Source organism: Phaenicophaeus curvirostris, chromosome 20 (assembly GCF_032191515.1).
Source record: "Phaenicophaeus curvirostris isolate KB17595 chromosome 20, BPBGC_Pcur_1.0, whole genome shotgun sequence".
In the NCBI taxonomy this organism is placed as follows: Eukaryota; Metazoa; Chordata; class Aves; order Cuculiformes; family Cuculidae; genus Phaenicophaeus; species Phaenicophaeus curvirostris.
Window position 1 is genome coordinate 9,267,717 of NC_091411.1, and position 19,885 is coordinate 9,287,601.

The window sequence follows — 19,885 nt, forward strand, 5'->3', positions numbered from 1 at the left end:
AACTGGATGATCTTTAAGGTCCCTTCCAACCCAAATCACTCTATGATTCTACGTTTTTCCAGGGGTTTCTACAAAACCAGAACCAAGACTATTGTAGTTTCAACTCCCATCCTGAATCAAGACTGGAGATTTTTCAGATGCTGGAACCCAAGGGTTCGGTCAGTTTGTCTTTCAGCTCAAAAGCCCTTGCAAATGTTGCTTAGGGCAGCACGGCTGCTGAGCCACAGGAATTGATCCCCTTGCACAGTTCTTAAAGGAAAAAATACATTAGGAAGCACAACCACTGGTCAGGAAAATAAATATTTCACACAGCTGTGTGTATAGTCCGTGATTAATTCATTCCTGTGCCATGTGGGCTCTGTATACACAACACCGATCGCTCCACAATGTCCTGCCTGGTGCAACAAAAGGGAACAGCAAGCAGAAGGCGTGTAGGATTGATATGCAGACAACAACTGTTTTGCTAACATCTCGTGTCAAACCTATTCTCTGGCTGCTGCAAGATGTGGCTGCTTCATGCCCCCATTTACATGCCCATATTTTATGGAGCACGATGTCTGACTGCTCACACAGATGAGGATTATCATGACTGCTTCAATCAAAACCTATGAACCGCAGCGGCCCGTATCCCACCAGATTTATGCAGGTTTTTCTTGAAAATTAAGGATTTTGCCTCTGCCTGTTAAATAACCATCAATTAAAAGCTCTGTTTTCAACTAAAGTCAAGGCTTAAAACCCCCCAACCCTGCAGCCCTCCGGGAAGCCCTTGGGGCAGGCAGCCCCCAGCATCTCCCTCCCTCAGCCCTTTTGATGCATCCCAGGTGTCAGCCCCCAGATCGCATCATCCCAGCGTAAAGCAGGGCAGCAGAGCAGCTGTGCCCACAGCTAACCAGCCCAACCCTCTGGCAAATGTGGGAAAAAGCTCGTTAGCTTGAAGCTCTGCCACTGAATATCAAATTAACGGGCTTCTCGGGTGCTAAAGTGAGTGCTGGGTTGTACAGGGTGGGCTGATGCACAGTAATGGGACTAAGTGTTCGATACCTCTAGAGTCTGGAGAATTCTCCTTAAATAAAACTATCTGGTTGAGATTTTGGGGCTTAGGTGCATTTTACATGTGCCCTCCTCCTCCAAACAAACCTTGGGACACTTTCAAGTGCAAGAACATTCCGTTAACCCCTCTGTTCTCTGAACAGCAAAAGAAAACCCATTTTAAACAGGAAATCAAATAACAGATCTAGGGAATTCTTGGGTCTCGTCTACACTAATAACATTAGAAAAGTTGTAGAACCAATTTCAGTGTAACACCACCACCAAAAGCCACCCTCCAACACAGCTAAAGGGGTTTGTAATGCAGTAACCACTTCAGGACTGTTGGCAAAACCAGTCAGTGAGCAGGGAGTGCTCAAACACACAGGGAACTTTCTTGGCTAGCAAATCAGATTTAGTAGTAATTGCACAGAAGAAGCAAATACATAATGACAGTCAAATAAAAGTAGGGAGTGAGAGGGTTTTCCAACTTACCAGATTTTCTATAGAGCTCTGAAATTCACTTATTTTCTTTAAAGTCTCTTTGTCCCGCTTTACTTCATTTATGTACATAGCCAAATCCTTAAAAGAAAAAGTGAATATTGTTTTTTATTTCCCAGATGAAACTTCCCAAAAGTTACCTTCCCAAAGCAGAAAACGCACAACCCCAGCTCTCCAAAGCCACGCTCCCCTCCACCTTTAGGAGTCAGCAGCCCAGGAATACTGTGAGCACAGGGTTTTTGTGCCTGCACTGCTCACCCAGGCAGGTGCTGCAATTTTAATCATTTCCCAGAAGAGGGCAATGCATGAATCCAGTGCAGCACAGCAAACCCAACTCATGGCTTTTACCTGGTGAGAGCCCAGGCAAGCAGCCAGTCGCCCCTCTGCCCTGGCAGCATCCTTCCCTACCAGCTTTCATCACCATAATTCCCTTCATCCCCCTGGACACAAACACTGCGAGCCAGTCTCTGCTGTCAAAACTTCTACGTGTGTTAAATAACCAGTTTGGACACCCGGCTACACATCAGCTGCAAACAGCACTTGAGCTGGCTCTGCCCTGCTTGCTTCCAGCTCTTTGGGTGCTCTGGATCCCATCTGAACTGGTGCCAAAGTGCTGGGATGCTCATTCTCTGTCCTCCCATTGGACACCCCATGACAGCATCCCCTCCTCCAGCACCTCTAGGACTCCAACATCTCCCACCACACAAAGGCTATGTTGTAAAATAAGGAGACAGTTGATGAAGCTTGTTCTGTGCTGAAAAATTCCCTGCTTACCCAAATTCTGACCCATCCTCGAGCAAAAATACACCCTTTCCACTAAAACAACTTCTTGCACCCTTCAGAGTGTGTTTCCAGTGCCAGCCTGCCTCTTATCTGCTCCCTTCCTCCTTGTCCTCAACAATAGCTCTTGTCAACTTGGATTAAATCTGAACACAGGATTTTTTAAGACATCCCCTCCAGGTCAGACCTTCCGCAGTTTCCCAACATAAGAAGGGTTAGTCACAGATGAGAATCACAAATCTACATGACAATACTTATAACATCGTAGGGATGGTTATGAAGAATGACAAAACCAAAAGCCTTATGAAGTGGCAACCTCCATCACAGTCTCAGCTTTTGCACCCTCCTGCTGAGCAGGGTATCTCCTATGCAAGCAGGAAACACAATCCCACGACTTCAAATAGCGACAGCAAACCTGAGCTGTGGGATTTAACCAGGAACTTGTTTTGCCCTCCCCATCACCTAAGGGCTCAGTTCTGGGCACTCAGGTGGAAGTTTGGTACCTCCACCAAATACTCCCATGGGCAATTTTTTGGTGCACATCCTGCCCCTGCTTTGTGCAAACAACTACCTACACAAAATAAAAGGGAAATGAATCCCTTTGGGAAACGTAGCTCTGCCTGTAGATATTCACCGTCTGCGTGGCTCCTGCCCCAGACGGCAGCAACATCCACCACCCACGAGCACGGCAGACAGGAAGGCTAGACGCACGATGAAAAACATGACTTGTAAGTTAAGCCTTGGTTTACAGATCAATTAAAACCAAACCACACAGCTTCCTTTGCCCCTGCTGAGCCCAGCACAGCCTGAACTGCACCTGCGCTCTCCTGGAGATGGGGCGACGAAGCAGAGAAACCTCGCTGATGGCTCTTGGCAGCTTCTGGCTAAAAATGCTGAGTCTGCAGTGAAGCCAGAGTGCACATACATTTATTTATTAGCAATGGTATCAGTGGGTGCCGTATTATGAGGCCATAAGCAGGGTTTAACAACTGTCATCAGGTTTAATGTTCATTTGAGGCCACGGTGATGTGTTGTGCAGAAGCAGAATGTGAATGCAACATCCTTCAAACAACCTTAACTCTAAAGTGACCTACATACCAGGTCTGGATTCCCAGGCTTGCAGGGATAACAGCTGAAAAGGTCACTCAACTTATGTAAGTGCTGGGAAATGCAGTGTCATTACAAGAAAGCTGAGGCTTTGAGGCAAAAAAAAAGTGACCCAAGTGCACAGGACTGAACCCAGGGATGGATCCTGCAATGCTCCAGAGAGGAAACATGGATTTAATGATCATCCTCAAATCAGATTCTGCTGACGGTGATCCCGCTGCGTGAGTGTGCAGGGGAGGATGTATCCAAGGCAGAAAACATTTGGATGATTTTATTTTTTGCTGCTGACAGTTTTCCTGAGATCCTGGGGGTTTCAGCTGAAAGCTCAAAAAAACTTCAAGCAAAGCCAAATTTTGACAGCAGAAGCATTCATTTGTGGAAGGAGGATTTTCCCCTTTAGTGTAAAAAAAAAAAATATTTGGATAAAAGGATTCTCAACCAGCACCTGGATAACAGCACACAGGCAATGCCCTGCACAGACACAGGCTCCCACTTCTGCAATCCTCGCTGACTCTCTGAGACATCTGGAGTTCCTCCAGATCCCTCCCAGCAAAACCAAGCTCTGAATCTGGCACCGTCTCTCTACACACAACAGCAACTGGTGAAAATGGGTAACTTGTCAACAAACACCAGCTTCCCCAGCTGCTTATAGAAGAGAAAGCGATGCCTACAGATCCACTGAGAAGCAATCGCATCAAATGGCAATCAACAGACACACGCATGGCCAAACGGAGGAGATGCTGCCTTCCCTCAGGCTGCTGGACAGGGTTTTTATCTAAGTTTTTGTTCTATAGAAGAACAATCATAGAATCATAGAATGCTTTGGGTCAGAAGGAGCTTTAAAGCCCATCCAGTTCCACCCCCTGCCACAGGCAGGGACACCTCCCATGGGATCAGGTTGTTCCAAGCCCCATCCAACCTGGCCTGGAACAACAACGGATGGGGCAGCCACGACTTCTCGGGGCAACCTGGGCCAGGGCCTCCCCACCCTCACAAGTCAAAAATCTTCCTGAGATCCTGCATCTCTCCTCTTCCAGCCTAAAATCGTTCCTCTCGTCCTATTCCTGCACTTCCTAATCCAGAGCCCCTCCCAGTGCTGGAAGCTGCTCTAAGGTCTCCCCAGAGCCTTCTCTTCTCCAGGCTGAACAACCCCAACTCTCTCAGCCTGCTCCAGCCCTTGGATCATCTTCGTGGCCTCCTCTGGACTCGCTCCAACAGGTCCATGTCTCAAGTTCTGTTGCACCCCGTGCCCGGCACAGCCCAGCTGCTGCTCTCACCCTCCCGTACCTGCATCGCCTCCAGGGCCTCCTTCAGCTGTTGCTTCTCTGGTCGGTCTGATGAATGGCTGAGCAGCTCCTGAAACAGAAAATAAAGAGTTTGAGTGTGCTAGGAAAGCTGCCCACACCCTGCCTGCACTGGGCAGGCTACAACCCGCGGGCAAAGGCAGCGATGCCGGGGCGGAGGCTGCAGCCGTAGGATGGGGAACATGCCAAGCGGCTGGTGCTCGAGAGATCTGTTACACGGAGTTGACGGGAGGAATTTCACACATAATCAGATTATATGCAAGCTTATTTTATATTCATTAACTGCCTCTCGTGGCTAACAAGTGCAGAATTACCCTAGGTCACCATACTTTAAAAGACAGCACAAATATTATGTCGTGTTAAGTGGCTCTAGTAATTATTTCATTTCAAGGGGGAAAAAAAAAGCCCTCACTCTGCTTTTGGCAATGATTCATTCACCACTGTATGAGATGAAAGATGCTACAGCAAGGATGGCAGCTGGAGAGAAGTGGCAGCGTTGAAACACTTACTTTTAACAGGAGATGGTATTTCAGAACTCTTTGCATTGGAACCACCAGCAGATCTTGCAATTTAAATTTCCCCTCTTGAACCTTCAGTGTGCATTCCTATTAAAGAGATCAATATGTCTGTGATGAAGCAGCTGGCAGGAAACAACAGTTCCACCCCCTCAAATGCCCTGTGTAATGTTTTGCTTCTGTAGAATCAGTCCAGCTGCAAAATGACTTGGGTGTCTGCACCCAGTTGACGCTATGGCCCCACCACAGAGGTTACCAAGGAATAAAACACAGAGCCTGGACCCTGAAATAGAGACATTTTCATGCAACTGAGCTCCTCCAGCTTAACGTCTGCTCATTAGGAGAGCACACAGATGCCCTCAGACCTCAGGAAATGTCAAATGAAATGCATTGGCTTAACTCACCTCCTTGATGGTTTGAACTAATGCATTTTATTTGCGAGGGGCTGGCAGCAAGCACGCAGACAGTTGCTGTGGCTCTGCTGATAAGCACTGTGGCATTAAGATGAGCTAATGTGACCGCACGAAGTTTTGCAACCGTTACCTTCGTCCAGACTCATTTAGATATGTGACCCTGCTGCGCCAGCTGAGACCCCCTCTGTGCCCCCCCAGGACAATAAGCAGAGCAGCCAGGAGGGAGGGAGAGAAAGGAAAGGCACGGGAACAACTGGATGCTACAGCAACCGGCCCTTCAGCAGAGGATGCAACTCAGATCACGGTGGCTTGATGCAAGATCCAGGGAACGTGCTTGAAAGAATTGTTAAATGCAGTTTTATCCCTGAATTAGGTTGCTACTTTGCATGGAAAATCAAAGAGCATTTGCAGAAAAGGAGGTAAAGTGTACAGACAGCCCAGCAAATTCAGATTAGCATCAAGACCAAAGCAAGAAATAAATCTGGGTAAAAACAGCGGCTCAAACAATGCATCCCTTCTGGGGCTCCTTTGATTTACTTAATATCTGGATCAGCTCCCATTTACACTAAGCCTTTACGCTGGGGAAGGAGGATGGGGGAGTAATCCGGGTGTTTGCCTGGGGACTTGGGTTTGTCTCTGACTGTCCCTGATGCAACATGGGACCTCAGAAAGCTTCTCGGCTCCTGGCTCATGGACACTTGGTGCCTTTGGGCTTCCCCACATGACTCAGGAATTTATCCATAGCCAGTTCCACTCAAATAAAGTCAAGTCCGATAACTTCAGGGGAGAAGGACAGAGTGAGTACATGGGGAAAGCGTGTTTGAGGGGGAGATGAAGGGGTTCTCAACAAGGTAACCCCCAGCTCTGCTCCTTCTCTGGGCAGCACACACTCACCCCTACATCCTTTCCCTCAAGAGAGGGGAAGCAAAAGCTAAACCAAACATCACCTTCAGCTCCAGCAAATCCTTCCAAAACCTGTGAGAAGGGAAGCAGCACTCTGCCTCAACGCCCCCGCTGCCCACTCACCTCCACCTTCTGCCGGACATCCTCCCTGTTGGCCAGGAGGTGGTTGAGTGTGTTCTGGGCGTATTCCATGTGGCTGCAGTATTTGCCGTAAATCAGCAGCCTGTAGAGGGGGAAATCACAAATTTAATCGGAAACACTTGCTGGCAGTTATAACCTGTTATAAAAGATATATAACTTACATACAGCGAAAGGACAAGGCAAACAGCTATTCCCCCATATAACTGCTTAGTAAAGCATTAACACTCTTTTACAGCATGGCTTTTTAACATTTAAATCTTTCCAAGCTTCCAGAGTGGGAGCTTGGGAGGGTGATTCAGCTCACGATGAGCTGAAGGGGCTGAGTGGCCAGACGAGCCCATTTTCAAAGTACGATGGCTCATCCCACCCCTCCCACAAGCGATATCTTTACCTACAGCGCCCCAAGAGCTGTTATTTCAGAGCACCAGGATAATAAGGGGAAACCCAGCTCCACACTGTAAGACCATTCCTAGAGCAGCTTACAAAGTGGCTCTACAAGAGGCACCAGCAACCCAGGCACGACAGCTCAGACATGAGAAGAAACAGCAAGGAGCTAGGACTCCATCCCCAAGCTGCCGAGCACCACTGGAGCTCACATCTCCCACAGAGCGGCTCTGACCCCAGCGATTAACTAAAACATAAGGAGGGGGCGAGCGTTGAAGCCCTGCAATCCAGCCCTGCAGCTCCTCAGCTGCAAATTGGCTTTTTCTCAAGACTACACCAATCACTGTAATCCCCTTGATGTCTCCATGGGTGTTGCGCTGTCCCAAACAGCCACACACCAGTTTTGGGCTATGTCACGCTAGTCCCAGGGTTCACAAAGGGGTGCACGTCTGAACAACAAGAAAACCCCGTTTCCTGAGACCATTTCTGAATGCAGCACACCAGCCTCAGCAGCTCGCAGCCCAAAAAACGATTGCCACTGCCACGGCTGATGCGTGCCCCTCTCTCTGAGGCGTTCTGGATATTTCAGCAGCTATGGCAGAAGGCAAGAAACTCTTGAGACGTGCCCAGATTGGATATGGGTGATGTTAATCTGCACCTCATCAGAGAATCAGAGGCTTCAATCCCCTTAAGACCCAAGGACACGTTTTAGAAAGCTCGTTGCTCCTTGCAGGATGGGCCATAGGGACCTAAAGATCAAGAGACAGGGTAATTTGGGGAAAGACGGTTGTAACAGCCCTTGGTAACACAATGAAGCTCTATGTAGACACTCTGGGCTATAAATTTAAACACCTGACACAAACCGAGCAGTTTTGCTGTGGATTTCCCTTTTTTCCTCCACTTTGCTCATTAATCCTGCACGACACATTCGGGTTTTCCCCCTCCTTCCTTGCCGTTAACTGCATTGCTGCTGATAAGACACATATTCCATCACACACCGCAACTCATCCATTATTTCGGGGCCCCGTCTCTCAATGGAGACAATCTGGGAGCACCTGACCCGGTGTCGCTCCGTAAACGTGGGACTCTCAGACCCGGCAGGGAACTGAATAGAGAGATTTATGGGAGCTGGAGTCCCCAGCAAAGCAGCAGCCAACGTAGATTATTCTTCTGCCTTTCCCCCTTGACAACTTCTGAATGTGCACAATAATATCTACCTTGCCAGCACCAGGAGGGTTTCAAAGAGGCTTCAGGAGCATAAATTCAAACCTGAGCTCTCAGAGAAAGAGACTTAAAAACTACACCCTTCCAAAATAAAACCCCTGCAGTGCAGAGGAGCAATACATCATTTTGCTGGGACGTCTCCGAGGACGCACAGGGAAGCGAGAGCTATTTGTCATGGATACATTCGATGGAGGAAGGTTTTACAGTCAGGGACCAAGCAGGGACTCTGAAGGTCCACATTCCCTTCTTGCTGGGATAACGCTGTGTCTCCAGGTGAGGTCCCTTTCTCCTCCTTCACCTCCATCTCCTTGCTGTAAAATGCGATTTTATCACATAGGACCCTGCCTATTTACATCACATTGCTCCAAATTCTTCATCCCTGAGAATTTTTGGTGTATTCTGCAAGCCAAAACTCTCCATGAGCACCCATTTCCCACGAGGCTGGGGTCCCCAGGATCCCCATGGGCTGAAAGCAGCTTTGGAGCTGCCGTTGCTACCTCACAGCCTTCACTCTGGCTCCTTCACTCACCTTGCAGGAAAGCTTTTAGGTCCTTTAAAAAGCTGCATGAAACCCATCAGCTACCAGCACTCTGCTGTGCTCCCACCAGCAAGTTAACAAAGCAAACATTTATTTAAAGGCTGTCAGTCCCAAAACAAGCCTCGTGCTCTCACCGGGGAGCAACGCCACCTCCACAACCCCTGCTGTGTCCCTTCCCTGCTCCTGGGGTGCCCAGCTCTGCCCCGAGCACAGGCAGCAGCGGCTCAGGGAGGGATCGGTGCCCGGGGACAGCACCGGCACGCAGGAATTAGGGGATCAAAATCACTTAAGTGAATTTTATGAGTATTTTTAATGTATACGCATTCTTCTTTGGAAATCTTGTTTTAATGTAAGCCAGAAAACATTCCCTTTCTAAAAAAGAGGCGCCATGAATGATGGAATATCTGACCTTACGGTGTATTATTAATGCGGATGGTATTTCTGGAGTTACAGAGTTCTGAATGGCATTTCTATGTCTAGACACTGGTTTAATCACAGCGAAATAACACCCTGGCACGATTCCACAATGAATCAGGCCTTTGATTAGTATTAAGGATGTTAAAGGATTTTATTAACCTTATCTCTGTGTTCTGAGGTACTCCTGCTTGCAGCTGCCAAAACACAGAATCTATTATGTTTGTGAAAGCAACTTTTACATTTATTCATCGTGCGATAGGTGGAGGACAACAGCAGTGCCAAATACACAATTTTTTAGAGTGAGCAATCACTTTGATCTAACCAGAGAGAAGTCTCCCCTGCAAAGGAGTCATCCTAACAGATCACAGGCCCTCAAAGCCTCGCTGCTGCTTGCAGAAGACTTCACTAAACCTTTGAAGGCAAGTGAGGTTTTACTCCATCCTGGCTCAACTTAATCATAGTTGTTCCCATCTTTATCCCCTCCGATATATCCCTGTGAATCATAGAGTCGCTAAGGTTGGAAAAGATCTCTAAGCTCATCCAGTCCAACTGTCAGCCCAACACCACCATGCCAACTAAACCATGTCCTAAAGTGCTAAATCCACACGTTTTTTGAACACCTCCAAGGATAGAAATTCCACCACTGCCCTGGGCAGCCTGTCCCAGTGCCTCACCACTCTTTCAGTAAGGAAATTTTTCCTAGTTTCCAATCTAAACCTCCCCTGCCCGGTTCCTCTCATTCCTCTCGTGAGGAGAGTATTGTATGTTCAGCCTGCAAAAGAGTTAGCCCCACATGGGGACATAGTCAGCCCAGTGAAATTCAGGAGAAGAAAGGGATTTGCAGGAACAAACATCCACGGGAACCACAGCGATTTAGCCAGGTCAGAGAGGGAAAACGTCCCAGCCTCTGCCCCTGGGCAACCCGACGTGACTGTGGTTGGATGTAGCTGCTGAAGTGTCTGCACTGAGCGATGTTCTGGCTGATCAAGAGCATCAGGAGGATACAAAACAGGCATTTCTGTTCCAAACTCAGTGATGTGCCCTGCAAATCTTAATTAATTCCTGTTAAAACCGAAGCTGCCTGAGGACTGGGTTTCTTTTACCTCTCTTTGAATTCCAGAAACACTTTTGCCAGGCTGCTTCCTCCAGACATCATAGAGACATCGATGGCTCTCAGGAAACTGAAGTGCACTTTAATTAGGTCCTAAAACGAAGAAACAATCAATACTTTAAACAGATCCTAAGCAAGTGGGCAAACAGAGACTGAAGAAATGCACATTCACTACCTCATCAGGCACTCATTTTCTCTCCTGTTTTTTTTTTTGCTCTTTTTGAAACCAAGTCATTCAAGTGAGATGCAGCCCTAAATGGCCAGGGTGTAATTGTCAGGAGGTCAGTTATACAGCAGTAAACGCCCCAGGATTTCCAGGTGTATTAAAGTCCCTTTTGCAGGTCTGGAAAGAATGGAGGAGTCAGGCAGGCTCCAACCCAGACTCTGTGCAAGCCAGCATAGAAATAAATCCCTTCATCGTGGCGTGCTCAAACTATCTCTAAGTACAGTTAAATACACAGCTCCAGCCCTGGAACATCCTCCGTGTGAAATTGTTTTCTTCCTTAGAGTTCATATAATCCCCAATTCTAAAAGTGAGTGTTAGAGAGTATCTCCTAAACCGTTCAAGCTCTGCAGCACACGAAGGACTAAACCTCTACAGGTGAATGCACAAATCAAACCTGAAATCTGAGGCTTCTCTTAAGCAGGAAGGCAGCTGAGCCGCCGTGAAAAGAACAAAGATTTAAGCCACAATGTCTACGTCCTTACCTCCAAATTGATAAAAATAGCTTCCATGTCTTGGGGAGTCAGTACCAGCCTCAGTGGGTTCATGTAGTTCTACAAGAGGTAAATGGAAAAGGCATTGTAATATCGGAGAGGAGCGAGCAAGGGGGGTTTTGTGCAAGGGAGGTGTTCCTCCTTGCTTCACCAGCTGCATTTACCTGCACAGGGAGAAGCCAGGTTTCAATGAATTTGAGCACTTACAAATGACAATGGATTTGTTAAAACTGGGTTGTGCCAGGGAACCAAACGGGAGCCCGGAACACCAAGGGATGCATCTCCCCCTTGGCTCCCACAGCACTTCCAGGCACGTGAAGGCACAAGACCTGTATCCTCAGATGGGCACAGACCCCCTCCTGCTGAATCTATGGGGAGGGGGATTTAAAGGAATGCAGTTTCTTCACCTCGCTGCAGTCCTTGCCTGCAGACGGGAAGAGCGCCGAGGCATTTCTTCAGCCCTTCGATTATCTCACTAGAATTTTGCCCTTGAAAAAGCATGGATGATATGATTACATGGGAAATGCCCTTCTGAACAAATACATATTAATAGAAACATCTACGCGACTTGTAACTACAAAAAAGCCCTGATGCAACACACCAAAGACAGCACCCTCTACCCCTAACACACCCTCAGAATTTACTAAGCCTTCACAAGCCTTTTTAATGGATATCAACGCAATAATTTACCTCTCCTTTTAGACTGAACCAGAAGGGCTGTGGCTGTTCCCAAGGAACAAGTGCTATTTACATAAACGATATGGATGTTGAGACATTTCCATGGAAAACAGGAAGCCTTATCCCATCATACTGGTTTCACTCAGCTTCCTTGTGGGAACTTTCAGCAGACAGAGGAGAATAATTGCAAAAGGGGAGGACACAAAAGCATTAGGGTGATTAGAAATGGCAGCTTGATTTTCACTATTGTTCTCGTTTCCTGCTGCTTTCCTTGGAGCAGAAACCACCTCCAGGCTCCAGCCGTACCCATGGCTCCGTTGTCTTGCTGAGGTGTTCATTTTTATTTTCATTTAAAAGAAGGGCACAACAATAATTCATCAGAACTAATTAAAACCCGTGAATTCGAGCAGCAAAATGTAACTTTTAATCCAATTAGCTGCAGTGACAAATCAGCACAGCTTCAGCACTTTTGAAAAACACCCAGAATAAAGAAATTATTTCGTAGCAATCAAAGTGATAAGATATCTGCAAACACGGCTCTTATCAGCAAGACCGGCCTGGCTGAGCGAGGAGCGGGAGTCTCTTACCCCAGGGTAGAGGGGACACAGCAGGATGGTTTTCAGCCTATCTCCGATATGCAGCGATCAAAAAAAATATGCTGTTTGGCTCCTACAGTTACAGGCTGCACATTTGTGCTTGTCAGGATGGGTTTTCTAGATCCCCCTTCTCTCCAATTTTACATGTGACTGCATCGATCCTGCCTCATCACATCTGCCAGCTCTCGCAGCGAGAACTAATACAGCGAGATTAATGCAAGATCGAGTGATGAAGTGGAAGGCGAGGGTATAGAAAAGATGGCTCAGTTCTTACCTTTTCTATATCTTCAAGCGTTTTGTAGTATTTGGCCTCGGTTTCTTGGATTTCTAGCAAACAGCAATTTCTTTTGTCATCTTCTGTCATTCCCATTTTCTAGAACAAGTTAAAACAACGCATGGTCAGTGGTCCAGCAAGCTCCTCACGTGGAGCAGAGCTCCAAACAAGTGCGAGTTTGGGAAGCCAGGGGAGCGTTGTTACTGGTTTATGTTCAAGGAAACTATTTTTATCCAAAATAACTAGGAAGGAACCCTGGCTACACTATTCAATATGGCAAGCATTATATTTTTTGCACTTATTATAGCTAGGTCACAAAGACCATCAGCTAAAAAATAAGTAAGAGATAAACAGTGTTTTCCCCTGATATTTTTGCCTAAGATGAAACTCACAACAGAGCCTAAGTGGGTCATAACTAATACGTTAGACTTATGCAAATCCGATGGCAGGGTTGCCAGTTCTCATGATTTTAGGTCAAATCTGATAATACGTGTGTTTCTTAAAGCCCCAACTCCTGAAGTCACTTCTCTGGCTTCTTCATTTGAAGAAAGGAGCTGAGAACACATGTTGGGAGGTGCTGCACTTGTCAGTGCAGCCTCTGAACCTGGGAAGTGATTCAGTGATTGGGTTTTAATGTTCATGCACGGGAACAGACACCCTCTGTACACCCCCTTATAACTCACAGCTCAGACCTATCAGCTGGATGGAACCCGGTATTTTAATCAATGCATCTTACCTGCATATATCTAATCTGAAGCATGCAGAAATACAAGAAACCAATTAGCGTTATACACTCACTATTGCAACAAATCTTAAAAATGGCCATTATTTAGACAGATACGTGGACGCTTGTGTTAAAAATAGACTCTTTTGCTCAAGGACGTGGAGGAAAGAGACTCAGAGCCATCACCTCCACTGCTGCTCAGTGGTGTCTGGGAAAACATAAAACTTTGTGGAGGGAATAGTAAAAAATCGCCAATTCCACTGACCTTAATCCTGCACTATCCAGCTGTGAGGCACCCATATGGTGGGAGTTTTCCACCATTTTTGCCTTTCATGCAAGAAATTCCAACCAAAACCTTCCCAAGAGAGAGTTCTTGGGCCAAGTGGCTTTTGCAGCTGATGGCAACACAATATAAGCAGTGGTGGCCAACAAGCTGTACTGACTTCAGCATTGCCACTGGTGTCCCAAACCAGCTCCAAGTCCTTCGGCAGGATCAGCGGGAATATTTTATGCCCAACCCCTTGATACAGACAGGTTTTCAGTGTGTAGGGAGCTCCTCAGGCTGCAGACAAGGCATGAAGGGACGAAACGCCTCAACCACCATCATCATGGTCTTGGTACCACTTGCAGCCAGACTTGGGGTGGGTGCGAAACCACCAGGTGGGCATCACTGCTGCACAGTCTGGCATGTTTGCTGGGCTCTGTGGGGTGCTGCCCTGCCTTCCCAGCCCCCCAGCACCTCATCCAGCACAGCCACGCACCCTGCTCCAGGGATTTAATGGATCAGTGAACTTGTCCATTGATCCTGCTTTATTATGGGGTGGCATGTACTGTTGTCAGCACTGTTTGCAGCCAGGAGAGAGTAATTAGAGTCTGCACAAAGCCTGGGGGTGGCAGACACCAAAGAGTCAGAGAGAATTTGGAAGGTCACGCTCTGGTGGAAAGGTCCCTGCCAGCTCTGCACCAGCAGAAGCCAGGGCAGCTATTCTCCTCAGCACTGGGGCACAGGCAGCGAGAGCAGCTGTGAGCACCTCTACGGAGACACAAGGGCCATCAGCACCTTCCTGGCTCTTCCACAGAGCATGATACTTGCACCAGAGCTCTTGAGAGTTAATTCAAGCCCCTCCACGGGGCCGTGCACACTGCACACCAGGTCTCCCCAGCATCAAAGGGTTTTTAGAGGTGATGAATGGAGTCGGCTGCTTGTCCCTAAAGCCACGTGGGTCTCTGCTGCATTGAAAAGCTCCACTGTAAAGGTCTACCTGCTCTGAGACAGAGCAAACAAGTGCTCCAAACAAGTGCTGGATCCTCATGTAGAGATCTGTCAGTGCTCATCCCGATCTAAAAATACCCGTGGCAGACACAGCACATCTGGCTGACGGAGCAGGCAGATCTGCTGTGCTTCCCCTCCCCAGAAAGGGCTGAAGTGACACATGCTGCCTTGGCTCAGCAGCAAATTGCTATTTTTAGCTTATCTTTTAGGGCTTATTAGCTCTCACTTTCTCTTCCCCAAACTCCTTCGGATGACAGGATGGGCTAGGAAACTCCACAGAGAACTCCCTCTGGCCCCACATCATCCCAGCTCATCTTATTTTTACCTCTCGTGAGGTAGCTTGGTATGGATGAGCAATGCAAAACGATTTGCTTTCCCACAGCATCACCTGGCATTGGCATTTATACAATGGAATCCTCTCCCTTCCCTTCCCATCAAGATGCAGTTTACAAAAGGCATATGAATTGTTACCATGGGCTGCTGAACTTCCACTCTGATGATATCTTCATAGATATCATCGCCTTCATCTTCACAGGGGACGCAGTCATAAATATCCTCCCCCAGATCATGTTCGCTGGAACGAGAAGGAGAGCGATTTAGCGATAATGAAGAGGGCACGTTCGCTGCCACTTGATCAGGCAAACTAACAACTGTTCTCGCACCAAGGAGAGAAGTTAACCATGACAATATGAAAGCCCTCCTGGCCCACAGCATTGACATGTTTAGTCCTCATTCCCTGTTTGCATTAGGAAATCTTGGGGTTTTTTTCCCGGATTGGTATCTGCTGCACATCTCCTGCTCGCTGGAGGCTGGAAAAGGCAAAATGCTCCCTGACACGAGCAGGGATCGCAGCCAAGAAGCAGCTCCAAGCCCCGTGCCAGGCACGCCTGCGATGCCCAGTCTGCTGGTCTGCCAGCTCTGCCCCTGCAGAGTTGCTGCTCGTCGCTAATTGGCCCAGCCTAGACAGAGCAAGGGCCCCCAGCAAGACCAGCTGAGCTGCCAGGTCCAGCTCCATTAGCCACCGAAGATGCCCACAGCCTCCTGTTCATCTCCTGCCTCTCCTGTTCAGGACAAAGAGCAGCTTCTGTGCTTGTAACTTTAACCATATTATACTTAGAGAATGTATTTCAACAGGTTGGATTTCAGCATGTTTAAAGCACTGCGCTCACTTGTGGTCTCCTTTTGCTTTTTCTCACAAAAACTCTTCCTCCACACCAAAGAATCGCAGAATCATAAAGGTTGGAAAAGACCTCTAAGATCATCCAGTCCAAACGTCAGCCCAACCCCACCGTCCTTACTAAACCATGTCCTGAAATGCCACAGCCACAAGATTTTTGAACCCCTCCATGGACAGTGACCGCCCATCTGCCCCAGGCAGCCTCCTCCAATGCTTCACCTCTCTTTCAGCAAAGACATTTTTTCCTAATATCCAATCTAAACCTCCCCTGGTGCATCCTGAGGCCATTTCCTCTTGTCCTATCCCTTGTTACTTGGTTGAAGAGACCAACAACCACCTTGCTACAACCTCCTTTCAGGGAGCTGTAGTGAGCAATAAGGTCTCCCCTCAGCCTCCTCCACACTAAACAATCCCAGTTCCATCAGCTGCTCCTCATACAACTTGTTCTCCAGACCCTCCATCAGCTCCACTGCCCCCAAAGAAACCACCTCTCTTCCCCCCCATTAAGGTTGCAAACTGCTGCAGGAGCCCAAACCCATCGAAAGCAGCAAGAGGATATTACAAACATCACCCATGGCCCCACGCAGAAGGTAGAAGCACCCCATCCCTGCTTTAAAGGCATCACCGAGGCATACTGCCCAACCTGTACAGAAAGGTGATGCTGTTAGGTAGTTAGTTGTCATCTGAGCCTTTACAACCAATCCCCTGGGGCTCCTAAGTCTTAGAACACTTGAAAAGTTGGCCCATAAGAAATATCAATTAACAATAATAATTTCAGCCCTTAGATCTACAGGTGCTGATTGCTAACGGCTCCCACTGAAGTCAAGCCCATGGGATCAGGATAGAGCGAAATGCTGGAATATCAAACAGCGTTCAAATATTTTACAAGCTGTCTCTTTCAACTTGGGGATTAATTACATACAAGTATATTTAGGTGTAAAACTGCTCAAACTGTAACACTCGACATCTCTGTATTATATAGCATGGAGGAGCAAAGCCCATCTGTTTACAAAATTGGGCTTTATTTCTTTCCTAAATACATTTCTTTCTATTTTTAATACATATTTATTTAATAAAAGTTTGGGGATTTTAAATAAATACACCGGTGCGATGTATCCATCCCATTCTTCCCAACTGATGCATTGCAGCTGCTCTAATAATGCCCACTAATAGCTGGTGATCCATCTTCCCCTTCCCAGGCGTCGCCGTCACCGTTATTATCTGTACCAATATTTATATTCTCAGCTCCGCTCCTTATCCAGAGCGAGTAACTCCCGGTTCCTGATTAATCTTCCCTTCCTGCCCGCACCTCTCGGACTGCTGGCTGTCTCTCCATACATCATTTCCCTGGCTCCAGGGCTGTTAGGAAACGTATGGTTGGGTTAATGTTGCGAGCAGGAGCCCGGCTGGCTACGACGGGACCATGGCAAACGCCGTGGTGATGCTGCTGCCGGAGCAGAGCCCGCTTTGCGTGATGTCTTCTCATCACCAGCAATGTGCAAAAGGAGAAGACAGCATCTTGACGTGGTCTTGGGAAGCCCTGCATCCTGAGCATCACCTGGACCTGCTCTCCTGCACACAAGCACAACCAGGTGCCACACGTCCAAGCCTCAGACCCTAGCCTGATGGTGCACAGGAGCCTGGACATCTCTTTTTTTTTTCCCCTACCAAGCAACCAGGAGCTCTGGATCACGGCTGGGCACATGGCAGGACATCGCTGCGAGAAATGCAGGAGGTAGCATGGGATGCTGAGGGGGTTTTGCTAAATCACATGTTGCCTGCACCCAGCCTGGAGAAGGATGGGTGCCCCATGGACCTGGCCCGGTCTGGTCCTATTTGGAACTCGTCTGGGCCACCAGGAAAGGGGCAGAAATGCCTTCAGAAGGACAACACAGCAAATTTGACCATAAAACTGCCGAGAGCCATCTGACACGAACACTGCACCCATCACAGGGGGACACATCCTGCCCCTCAGCACTCCCATCGCTCTAACCAAGAGGCCAAGACCCTGCTGCTCCACTCATTCCTGCTCATCAACATCAGTACAAGCCCTTTCCATCTCCAATTTCTAGCCCGGGGCAAAAAAAACCCCAACACTCCCTTGTCCTGGGGCCAGCTAGAAAGACACCTCCACTTCATTACAGGCGAGGCACTAGAGATGCCCAAACTCGACACCCGTGGTGGTATTAAAACTACAATACCTTTGTCCAACAGACCGTTATTTATTAAAACACATTCCTAGTACAACTCTGAGAAACACCAGAGGCAGGCAGTTTTATGGAGAGCAGTAAAACGTGCAGATTAGCCTCTGCTGGAGCATCCGAGCTTTGCCGGAGCGTGTACGGCTGTTGACATCGCTGCTTTGCACATATTGATTTTCACTGCTCTCCGCAGTTCAGCCTGTCAGAGCTGAAAATACGCACCCTCCCCATCATTAAAAAAAAGAGAACAGGCATCGGGATGATTTCAGTGAGAGGCAACCCAAGAACACACTAAATTTTAAACGCCAGAAGGGGAGGGAAAGCAGGGCAGGTATTTTCCATGTTTAGCGCAGTCCCTTGCTGCGGGAGGCAATAAATTCAGCATCCCAAGCATGTCACGCAGAGACTGAACAACTTGAGCAAGCAAGGCCAGATCCTCACCTCAATTCTTCACAAAGAGAAGCAATTTACTCCTTCAATAAAAGCAGCCGTGTCTGAGAGTTACGCATGGGTATCATAGCCTAAGATCTACTGCCTGGATTAGGAGATTCATTGACAGGTCTGGGTTTAGGAAAGGGATTTTATCCACCTTTCAGAGTTAATGCCAGCATTTGCAATTACTGTTATTAGGATGGATGTAACCAGCTTTAGGCTGGTAGCATCTTGCCTCACCAGGAAAGCTCATTCCAAGCAAAAAGAATAAAGCTTTTCATCTCTAAGGCAATTTCAGGCAAAACCAATGCCTTTGGCTGAGCTTTTCCTCCTTAGCAGTGCCTGTTCCATACAAATGCAGGCAGCAGTCGCGCCAAGGAGGAGCTCTGTTAACAGAGGGACCGATGCCAGGCTGGCTCCTTGAAGTAAGGGACAAACAGGGACATGGAAGAAGTGAGCTCAGGAAGCTGGGGAGTGCGTTACCTTGAGGAAGAACCTAGTCTCATAGCTCCCACTGCTAGCAACCAGCCCTCCTGGGAGAAGATCAGCTCCATACTGGGCTGCCCACACCAAGGTATCAGTGTAGATGGTCTGTGGTGACCTGTTAAATAATCTGCAGCAGGTCCACTATGCTAAAGAAACGCTGCACATCATACTTGCAAAGACAATGTTGATTAGGCAGGGAAAGGGGAAAGCTCTGAGAGTCTTGAGGGCCACTGAGTGTTGTCTTCATCCATAAAAGCTGCTCCCGGACTATGGGAAGTCGATGAGTTTGTACCAACCTCAAGAATTCAAGGATGAGCCAAAGCAAGGCCCTCAGGGCAAACCCACCACACCAAAACCCTGCCAAACCACAGGGCTGCTTCTGCTCTGCTGATGAAAGGACAAGAACCAGTAAGAGGAAAAGAGAAAGGAGGAGGAGGAGGAAGAAGAGCTAAAAGAGGACAATCAAAAGACAAACCCAAATTTCCAGCCCTGTGGCCGAGGTTAATAGCCAGAAGACCCCAGAGTCACTGCTGCGTCCAGGCTGGAAGTGCATTTGCATGGTCCCTGAGACCAGCAGCTGTGAGGCTCTGGTTCACCCCAGCGAGCCTCTCCTTTCTCATTCTTACTCTGCACTTACAGCTATAAATAGACAGATCATCCAACCAACCCCCTCATTCATGGTCTCCGTCAGACGAGGACAAGCAGAGTCCTCTATTTGCAGCACATCTGGCAGGCTTCGGGTTCAGGGTGAAGGACTCCAAGATGCGCAGTGCAGCCTCGAGATCTTGCAGGGCTTTAATTAGCCGGATTGTACTTGGATGGAGACACGCGTCTGGAAATAGCAGGAGAAGCCTCTTGCCATCTATTTTACTCAGGTCTTTACATTCCTCATTCAAAGTGGAACATTATAATCCCAAGAATGAGCCTCACACAGTTATAGCAGCGAACGTAATCCTAGAGATG

At 47.9% G+C, this 19,885-nt stretch overlaps 1 protein-coding gene across 4 annotated transcripts in view; it reads right to left on the bottom strand.

The window, feature by feature from the left end:
• Nucleotides 1-19,885, bottom strand: part of VAV2 (vav guanine nucleotide exchange factor 2) — a 138,899-nt gene that overhangs the window by 12,703 nt on the left and 106,311 nt on the right. For all 4 annotated transcript variants that reach the window (XM_069873666.1, XM_069873667.1, XM_069873668.1 and 1 more), the window contains exons 5-12: nucleotides 15,098-15,200; nucleotides 12,630-12,728; nucleotides 11,073-11,141; nucleotides 10,357-10,457; nucleotides 6,673-6,772; nucleotides 5,228-5,323; nucleotides 4,702-4,770; nucleotides 1,522-1,608 (exon numbers count right to left, since the gene is read on the bottom strand). In XM_069873666.1, the coding sequence (XP_069729767.1) occupies nucleotides 1,522-1,608; nucleotides 4,702-4,770; nucleotides 5,228-5,323; nucleotides 6,673-6,772; nucleotides 10,357-10,457; nucleotides 11,073-11,141; nucleotides 12,630-12,728; nucleotides 15,098-15,200 (724 nt within the window). The remainder of the gene's footprint in view (nucleotides 1-1,521; nucleotides 1,609-4,701; nucleotides 4,771-5,227; nucleotides 5,324-6,672; nucleotides 6,773-10,356; nucleotides 10,458-11,072; nucleotides 11,142-12,629; nucleotides 12,729-15,097; nucleotides 15,201-19,885) is intronic.